At 37.7% G+C, this 10,447-nt stretch overlaps 1 protein-coding gene across 2 annotated transcripts in view; it reads left to right on the top strand.

Annotated features, from left to right (window-relative positions):
• The first annotated feature begins 5,465 nt into the window (after positions 1-5,465).
• The window catches only part of LOC123971539 (kynurenine--oxoglutarate transaminase 3-like), a 9,585-nt gene continuing 4,603 nt past the window's right edge, over positions 5,466-10,447 (top strand). The window contains exons 1-4 of one of the 2 annotated variants that reach the window (XM_046050421.1): positions 5,466-5,581; positions 7,415-7,505; positions 7,919-7,980; positions 8,650-8,794. In XM_046050421.1, coding sequence (XP_045906377.1) covers positions 7,416-7,505; positions 7,919-7,980; positions 8,650-8,794 — 297 coding nt within the window. In that variant the 5' untranslated portion in view covers positions 5,466-5,581; position 7,415. Of the gene's footprint in view, positions 5,632-7,414; positions 7,506-7,918; positions 7,981-8,649; positions 8,795-10,447 lie in introns of both variants that reach the window. The other variant, XM_046050422.1, reaches the window with a different exon arrangement.

The following is a 10,447-nucleotide window of genomic DNA, read 5'->3' as shown; positions in this document are numbered from 1 at the left end:
TCATAAAGGAAACCCAGTATAGCACAGGCGCATGTTTCAGTGAACTATAATCTTACAATGCTTACTATATCCTTGCTTGTTTAATGATATGTCTGCAGTCTGTAGATGATGATAAATCACATGCATCACACCAGTTGATGGGTGCCCCACACATAACAACTGCTAGTAACTCAGACCTGCAACCAACAACAGACCATTATTTACACTCAAACACAGACCCACACAATGCAGAATTAAACACACTATCAGAAAATACAGTCTGCATTATCATCCCTAATTCTTATAAGTCATACATTGTTGGGGAACAATTGTTGGGAATTGGTAGGTCTCTATAAATAATATTGAACAGCGTCCAGTCTAGACTTGCTCTATATGAAAAGTGCAATGAGATGGCTTTTGTTATGAAACCCCTGAATTCAAGAGTGAACACAATTGGTGTACTTATTTTAAAAATCACAAAAGACTTAACATGAAATAAGAAACTCTATATTGAAGTCAAAATGCACCTCTACAATAACTTGTTCTCAATTCCATGCCTATAAGCACTCTTTTAGCTAACAAGTTGATAAAATAAAATGTAATAATGTTATAATGGTAATGAAATGATACGGTTATCAGTTAGCTAACATCAGATAGCTCATTTTAAGTTAAAGAAATGTTAATTAAGAAACTCTAGGTAGGAAAGTTAAGTGTATTAGCTAGATAGCTAACTATTGACATTAACCTACAGTGTCTCCATTAGTGTGATGCACTGAAGAGAAGCAGCTGCCAGTGATGCAGGCAGACCAGACCAGACTTCAACTAAAGTCAAGGTTAGGAAATGGTATGGTCCATTTTAGGGGTGTCTGAAATCGTATTTCAAGATTCTTGAATATAAGGCATGAATATGGGAAATATATTATAATATTTACAATTAGAGGTAACAAAGACCCTCCCCTGAACTGTTGTTTTAGCCTCTTTGTGAGGGGTTCACGCCTTAATCATTGGGGTCAATACCACCAATCCCCCTCGTAATTCGATCCATGGCTTTCAAGCTGTTTTTAGCACTGCCAGCTTTTACAGCTGTTTGGGACAATTTCCCTTTGCTAGACAGAAGGATAGTGCAGGTCCAATGTATCACATTAATAATGTAAATGTATCTGGTTGTGATAGGGAAATTGCCTTTTCCATCTCCACAGTTCCATCCCATCACCTCTTTAAATGTATATGTCATGGTTGTGGACTGTACTTTTGTTATTACCTGTTTTATGTTAAGAGTACTTCCCCATGTGTCTTGTGTAACTGTACTTCCTGCCTTTGTGTATTTTCCCGCCAGTTTAGATTGACTGCCACACCTGCATCTAATTATCCTCCCCTCACTACTGCTTTGTCTCATTGCCAGTTCTCCTTTGTAAAGTGTGTCCTTGCCATTTTCCTCAGTGTTTGTGACCATTTGTTGTTTTCCTTGGATCTTGCCTGTATTTTTCAATTGTGATTCTTGCTTGCTCCATGTCGGGTTAGTTTGCCTGTTTTTTCTGGATTTGACCTTTGCCTGCGTGATTTTGACATTAAGTCATTGTACTGCATCTGACCCGAGTCCGGGTCTGTTTTTGTGTTTCCTATTCCTTGTGTTCCAGGTTACCTTGCTTGCACAACAACGACAGTAACTAGCAGAACTTGAAGGGCAGATGCTGGCTGATACTCACTGAACTGTGCTGCAGCCTCTGTACCAGCACACACTGACAAGACATTAAAATATATATATATATATATATATATATATATATATATATATAAATGAAAAATCAAAAACAAGCTACCGCACACTGATCTGAGTTTACTGCATTTATCGTGAGCAATGTGTTTCGCCCATTGCTTCTTCAGGCTCACACAGTGAAATTACAAAAACACTCACAGGTGTGCTAAATAGACACTGTGTGGGTTATGTGACCAGTACATTCCATTTTTTAAATTACATTTTACAATCTATATAGGTTTATAAAATCAATATCTAATATAAAATATTATACGATGACACCAAAAATGTGATTAGTATCCAAATGTTTCAAAAAATATATATTTATTAAACATGACTCACAAGAATTACATCATTTCAGGAACTCTTAAATATCTTAAGGCACATAGCTTGTAGGTCCTACCTCTGTCATATACCCTAAAGGCGAGGACAGGACACCCAGTGATTTCACATAGCAACATGTCAGAATAACTGTGCTAAATTGGTACAACTTGTTTAATCATGTACCCCAATTTAAACTTTCATATGTCAAAGAAAACCTTTAAAAACCATGGCTCATGGCTGACTTTTCATGTAACTATTAACTATTTTGCAAAGAAAAGCGGTAATAAAATGTAAACCTAGGTTGAGAAAATTTAAAGGTCAGAGTACCCTATCTTCAGCCAAAAGAAAAATTACCCTACCCCTTTTCTGACCCACTCTACCCTCTTAATAGTCTTCATGTAACAAAGCACTATGATGAAAAAATGACATGTTCATTAATGAAATTGGGTAATCAATAAAAAGGAAGTCCTGCGATGGACTGGTGACCTGTCCAGGGTGTACCCTGCCTTTCGTCCGATGTCTGCTGGGATTGGCTGCAGCCCCCTGCGACCCTGTACGCAGGACAAGCAGTTGACGATGGATGGATGGATGGATAAAAAGGAAGTGAATCAAAAAGTCTAATTCTAACCAGCCATATTGGATTATGTGAAATATATCCTCAGATTCTGTGAATAAGCCACCCCCCCTACATCAATACCTGAACCATAATCATGTGTCCATCATGACAACATTGAGTAACATAGCCCTATAATTAAACATGAAAGAATATTCTTTTTGTTTGTATTGTTCTCTACATCAGAAATACTGCTGGCCCCAAGGTGTCATACAGGCCAAACACTTTAAAAAAAATCAAGAATTCAGTCAGAAGACAGAGACTGTTAATAATGCAAGGCAGGCAGGATCCAACAACTTGAAATATCCATGCCCTGAAGGCACTTAGATGACATATCCATAACAAACTGGATAGGCATCAGCAAGAGAGAGAACATGTCAAGACAAATTCTCTTTTCAGTAAGTCAGCATGCTATAGCTTTTGACAAATCAAACGCAGAGTGGAGTTGACAAACCTAATTTTTCTGTCAACCATTTGGGTAGCTGCTGTTAGTGCAAAAAAATTAAATTAACTCTTGCTTTTTGGGTTATTTATTTTATGGATAAATGCAATAATATTGTACTCAATACAAAATAATAACACACTCACTTGCCACTATAATAGGTACACCTTGCTAGTACCGGGCTGAATCCACTTTTGCCTTCAGAACTGCCTTAATTCTTTGTGGCATACTTTCAACAGACTCATCAGACCAGTCAACATTTTTCGATTCTTCTATTGTCCAATTTTGGTGAGCCTGTGTGAATTGTAGCCTCAGTTTCCTGTTATTAGCAGACCAAGATATAATGCATACCTTGGTTGTAATGAGTGGTTATTTGAGCTACTGTTGCCTTTCTATCATCTCAAACCAATCTGCCCATTCTTCTCTGACATCAAAAAGGCATTTTCGTCCACACAACTGCTTCCTACTGAAGATTTCCTCTTTTTCAGACCTTTCACTGTAAACCCTAGAGATGGTTGTGTCCGAAAATCCCAGTAGATCAGCAGTTTCTAAAATACTCAGACCAGCCCATCTGGCACGAACAACAATGCCACGATCAAAGTCAATTAAATTTCTCTAACTTAATTTCCAGTTGGTGCAGAACAGCAGAGTTTAATTTGAGAGAACACAACCCTGTCAAAATTAACGCACTAAGCAACTAAGTAGTGTACGCAATGCACTGCATGTTAGTACACTAAAGGAAGTACCAGAATTGAGACACAGCACAGGTCTACATGCCTAAATGCATTTAGCTGCTGCCATATGATTGGCTGATTAGCTATTTGTGTTAACAAGCAATTTAACAGGTGTACCTAATAAAGTGGTTGGTGAGAGTACATTCAAATTAGCTGTATTGACATGAATGTATAGCAACACTATTGCCTAAGCTACATATAAATTACATAGTGACAATTAATTTCATACATTTCATTAAATAAGGAAATAAAACAGTAAAAGTTGTGTTTGTGTGTGTTAATAAAAAATAAAATAATAATAATAAAATTATATAAAATATAAAAATTCCGTAAAAAATAAACAATAAGTGTGTGTGTTAGAAAATAATATATTAAATTAAAATAAATAGATAAAATTGTAAGCGTGTGTGTGTTAAGCAATATTAAATATAATGTAATAGTAAATGACACAGTATTATTATAACAATATATTAAAAATTAAAATAAAATAAATAGATAAAACCATAAATGTGTGTGTGTATATAAGCTGCAAAAACTTGCCTGGGCATTAAGGAAATAATTAATTTTACAGTATCAATGGAGCAATGCAGGAAAGCTTTTCTCCAGCATGTTATAAACCACTGTCATTTCATATTCAACTTGCCAATATGGTAGCTGTACAGTTTAATGGAAGAATTTTAAAAAGGTTTTCTGTTTCACTTCATCATGCTAACAGATAAGTCCAGTGTCAAGAGCTCTTTATTATGAGGATGGCATTATTATTATACCTTCTCACTGTCACTCAAAATAAATACAAAATATAACAATTAACACAGCAAAGCCACAATCGCATTGTCTTCACTTCACAGATAGCCGATCCAGCGCCGACAAAACGTAGCAAAATGTTTATTTTAACAGACACGGTGGTGTCTTGAACACATCGTTGTGTACGCAAGCGCGCTTTTTAACCCCTCTGTGTTTACAAACTTGTCGCAGCTGATTAGATAACACCTCTGACACGCCCACCAAACGGGAGAAAACCATACACTGTATATTACAATCCTAGACTGTATATAAAAACATACCTCGAAGCCCGTTGCGCAACGTTGCACACAGTTTTGAGGAAACATTTCGTTAAATCATAAAACGTTTTTAAAAACCGGTGCAAAACGTTTTGAAATCGAACTCGTCCCCGGCGGGGAAAAGAAATGACGCAGCTCATCCTCATCCTATCAAGTATGGGCTCTGGGCTCATCCTGCTCGGCACAGTGCTGCCTTCACGGCTGCAAGTATTTCATATAGTGCCGTTATGTGTCTGTTGACTCGTTTTACGTAACGAGATATTCACTATCTTAGAATGTCTCACTTCTGATGGCAGTTGACTTTGTGTAAACTACTTAAAAGTCGACAGCTATGTCTAAGTAAAATGAGGAGAATAAAACGTGTGCCAGATAGACCTGCATTATTTAAACTGATTATCATCATTTAACAAAGGTTAGCCTTAAGCAAATGTTGAAGAGGAAATACACACAACAATATAAGATAATTCCAAGTCTACTATGACTAGATGAGTATCACTAAAAGTCAGCGGGTTCGTGTCCATTGCTGCATGCGCATTCATGTAAACATGGCCCGTTTCCCCACAGCTGTAAAGGCAGCACCACTTTCTCCAGCACTTGATGACGCGTCCGCTTCCTGACCGCTGCACTGCGCTGGAGCTCTGTTTGGGCCGTAACGTTACTGTGTAGCTACAAGTAAGTTGTGGTTGCTGACCTGGTGGTGGCTTAACTTCTATAAGTACATGGTACGTGTTTCTTAATGAAGGACCGATGGCAGTAGCTGTCATCATTATGATTCATTGCAAGAGAAAGCAACCAGCACAGCCATAGCAGCCATAACTAAATGTCGCTACCGCTGGCTAAAGCTAGCTAGAAGGTGCTAACGTCACTAACCTGTTCTGCCAGGCGGTGTGTGTTTCTTTGGATGTCAGTGCATTTTATGAGTACGCCAAATTCGCAGTTTTAAAGCGTGTACAGATGAAAAGCCAAGTCAATAATCCTGGTCTACGACGAATAAGTAGACCGTGGCTTATTATTTATTAACCCATCTACTTTAAATTACGTAATTGCTGTATATAACGTTTGTTTTTGTCAGTAGCATTAAGGGAACTACAACTTAATATAGTTATAAAACCCTGTGTTGTAGAATGATAAATAAATCTACCTTCTACCTTGATTTGCATACTTGCCAACTTCCAGATATCATACCCTAAAATTTTGACCAAACCTGGTCCTCCCCCAGACAAAAAAGGGTTATTTGAATACCATTTTCTGCACTTTTACATGCCTCAGCATATTCTCAGCTTCTCAACAGAAACATATCTTGATTAAGATACTAACATGCTTAGTTTAATTATTCTGGCAGAGGAAGTTGTAAATATACATCAGAAAAGTACTTAACATACTCTTTGCATGTTTAGCCCAGGAGGCTGCTGATCATCATATGCTGTGGAATTCAATTAGGGATAAAAGCTATACTTTGAAGAGTAGGACTGGTAGATCAATGACACATTAATTGACAGCACTATCAACAGATTATGTTCTATTTGCAACTTCAATCACAACATGGAAGAAATGTTTCGAAATATGAAATGTACATATATTTAAATAAGTCAAGACTGTCAGCAGTTTGTTCAAGATCACTGTAAATTAATGTGTAAGCTTATGTTTATGTTCAAGTCCAGTGTCAAGTTATCTTTATTATAAGGGAGTACATTATGATTATACCTTCTCACTGTCACTCAAAATATAACAAAAACAAAACTGTATAACCACCATCTCATTGTCTTAAATTTTAAGATAGTAAATTAATCAGTGTTTCCTGTGTTTTCAAACTTGCTGAGGCCAAATAATGGGGTGAGAATGTTCTCGGCAGTGTTTTCCATTTAAAAAAAAAAAAAAAAAATCTATCAGTAGTAGATACCTTATTATTGCCACCTAAAATGCCAGTGACACCAGAATGTGTAGCACACTGGCGCCATCTGCTGCTGTAATTTTGCAGCATTTGCAGGATCCCTTTTTAAAAATGGTTAATCAGTTATGACATTTTTGTTAATAAAATTGTTGTCATTTGACTACTCAACTGATCAGCCATGAACTCTTACAGAATTTGTCTCACCCATAACGGACTAGAAAGGTAGAAGCACAGAGTTAGGCAGTGTTCAAGTACTGTTTTTGCATTTGATCGCAAACTACGAATCAATGTCATGTTTATTTGTTCAAGCTGACCTAATGCATCAACCAACATTTGTTAGCGTAATTCCTAATGTCTGTGGATGAAGGCTGTTATTTAAAAGTATGAAAGTGTTTTTCTTCAAATGTATGCTGAAAAGAGAAGTAATATATTGGTCAGATCTGGTTGCTGGAATGAGATCTGTGGTGACTTTGGTAGCAGTGGGTGTCCAACATACAACTTAGCAAATGGCCAGTGTGGCAGAAGCAAATGTGTACAGAGTACCAGCTATCACAGGGGAGGGTAAGGAACATTTTTATTTAAATTGTGTTTTTCATCTATATTTTTTTGTACAGCATGAGCATAGCACGGCAAGTCCTGAATTGCTCCAAGTTTGCCTGCCATTCAGTTAACGTAAACTGTCGAAGAAAGTTTTGCACTTCACAGGTAAGTCCACTTCAAAAATCTTTGAATTTAGCTGCTGTGCTTAATATGTGGCTTGTGATTAACTAATTGGCAGGACTAAGCACAGTTTAAAAGGTTTTAGGTGCTGGAGTGGAGAGGTGAGATGCATAGGAGTTAAACTGCTCTTACTTTAAAGGCTCAGTGTAAACACCAGTGCAGTGATGGCATAAGGTTGTTGAAGAATTTTTGGATAATATATTCAAACTCTGCACCGATGCAGCCAGTTATAAAACCACTGACCAAAGTCCAGGTGTGTTAATGCTCAGTACCATCCCTGAGTGGTTGATATTTTGCTCCTACCACACAGCTTGTTGGACGAGCAGGTGAGTAGTATTTTAATGTGCACTCACTAAGTTGTTAATTTAGGTGTAATGTATTTTGGTTTTGTGTTGCAGCATATAATGATGTCACGGCACACACACTCAAAAAGAATTGAAGGACTGGACAAGAATGTCTGGTAAGTGAAAAAAAAATAGATCAATCCTTGTGTGGCACGGCAAGAGACCTCAGATCAGGTTCCCATTTTACACTATTGTTATTGCATGATGAAAGCCAGCCAGGTTTCTGATGTTAGACAACAGCAAAGTGGCAAGTGGTATGTGGGTGTGAAGTACAGTAGCCATGTAGTCTTTATGCCATTTAATTTTAATTTAATTCATGTCATTTACACAGTTTAAAGGAAGTGGGGCAACGGTATACAAAATGATTCATGTATTTGTATTACCGTTCTATAGTTTACACCAAGTCTCTTTCATTATAATTTTTTGGTAGACAGCAGAATTTATCATTCCATTTACCACAGCAAGTCTTCAAGGTCCGCTGTGGTGATGGAACAATGGATAAGACTGTGCCTTTGGTGTGAGAGACCCAGGTTCAATTCCCATCCACCATTGTGTCCCTGAGCAAGACACTTGCAATTGTAAGTCGCTTTGGATAAAAGGCTTGCTGTGGTAAATGGAACGATGAATTTTAAGTTGATATTGAGCCATAGCAGTAGGTTTGGGGATTTTAGTCTGCTTTAAAAGATATTCTGTCACTGTTTAAACTAAAAATGTGCTCTTTGGACAGGAATGTTGGTGGTGATCTCTGGTCTGTTCAGTAATGATTTCTTTCATTGTCAATCCAGGGTGGCGTTTACTTCAGTGGCAGCGGATCCATCAATTGTTAACCTGGGCCAAGGCTATCCAGACATCCCTCCCCCTTCTTACGTCAAGGAGGCCCTGGCAGAGGCTGCATCAGTGGACAGGATGAACCAGTACACCAGAGGCTTTGTAAGACTGATTAACTGTAATACAGCTCCCTCATGGTCCACTACCATATAAGGCAAATTCTTTTTGAAACTAGGTTGTTTAACATTTCTTATAAATCTGTTTGAAAAGCTAAGGTTTGCTGAAGGACCGGCGACAGAAGTTTCTACTTTCTGTTTTACCTTTGAAAGGCCCCTTTACACTGTGTGATTTTTTTGACAAGTGTCATTGACAAGTGTAATGATAGTATTCCTACAGCACAATGGCGTGTCACCTTGCATGGAACTGAGGTGTGCTACAAACCAACTACAATTCATAAACTATTATTACTTGTTATGACAAATAATAGGCTGTAATTTAGAATAAAGATTCTCGATTTAATTGATTAGATGTTTGGTCTAAAAAATGTCAGGACGTCCTCAAATGTCTTGTTTTACAATGATATTCAGTTGACTGGCACAGAGGAGTGAAGAAACCAGAATATATTTACCTTTAAGACGCTGGAATCAGAGAATTTTTTCTCAAAAATCTACTCAGATTGATTATCAAAATAGTTAATCAAATAGATTAATTTAATAGTTGACAACTAATCGATTAATGGTTGCAGCTCTAAAATGGAATGATGTACAGTTTATGTTAGACATCCAATCAAATTTCACACTCAAATGAAAAAATATTATTTAATTATTTGGTAGTTGACTTGGTCTAATTTTTCAGTACAGAAACTGAACTGTTGTTGGTTATTGCCATCTTGTATCTAACAATATCTCATATGTATTGTGCTCAACGTCAACTCCAGTTAAAACTCTGCATCATCTATTAAAGCTGTAGTTTGTAAGTGGCGACACACACACACATATATATATATATATATATATATATATATTAGGAACACCTGTTCAATTTCTCATTAATGCAATTATCTAATCAACCAATCACATGGCAGTTGCTTCAATGCATTTAGGGGTGTGGTCCTGGTCAAGACAATCTCCTGAACTCCAAACTGAATGTCAGAATGGGAAAGAAAGGTGATTTAAGCAATTTTGAGCGTGGCATGGTTGTTGGTGCCAGACGGGCCGGTCTGAGTATTTCACAATCTGCTCAGTTACTGGGATTTTCACGCACAACCATTTCTAGGGTTTACAAAGAATGGTGTGAAAAGGGAAAAAAACATCCAGTATGCGGCAGTCCTGTGGGCGAAAATGCCTTGTTGATGCTAGAGGTCAGAGGAGAATAAGCCAACTGATTCAAGCTGATAGAAGAGCAACTTTGCCTGAAATAACCACTCGTTACAACCGAGGTATGCAGCAAAGCATTTGTGAAGCCACAACACGCACAACCTTGAGGCGGATGGGCTACAACAGCAGAAGACCCCACCGGGTACCACTCATCTCCACTACAAATAGGAAAAAGAGGCTACAATTTGCAAGAGCTCACCAAAATTGGACAGTTGAAGACTGGAAAAATGTTGCCTGGTCTGATGAGTCTCGATTCTGTTGAGACATTCAGATGGTAGAGTCAGAATTTGGCGTAAACAGAATGAGAACATGGATCCATCATGCCTCGTTACCACTGTGCAGGCTGGTGGTGGTGGTGTAATGGTGTGGGGGATGTTTTCTTGGCACACTTTAGGCCCCTTAGTGCCAATTGGGCATCGTTTAAATGCCACGGCCTACC

Source organism: Micropterus dolomieu, linkage group LG05 (genome assembly GCF_021292245.1).
Source record: "Micropterus dolomieu isolate WLL.071019.BEF.003 ecotype Adirondacks linkage group LG05, ASM2129224v1, whole genome shotgun sequence".
Taxonomy (NCBI): domain Eukaryota; kingdom Metazoa; phylum Chordata; class Actinopteri; order Centrarchiformes; family Centrarchidae; genus Micropterus; species Micropterus dolomieu.
This window is presented reverse-complemented; position numbering and strand designations above follow the sequence as displayed.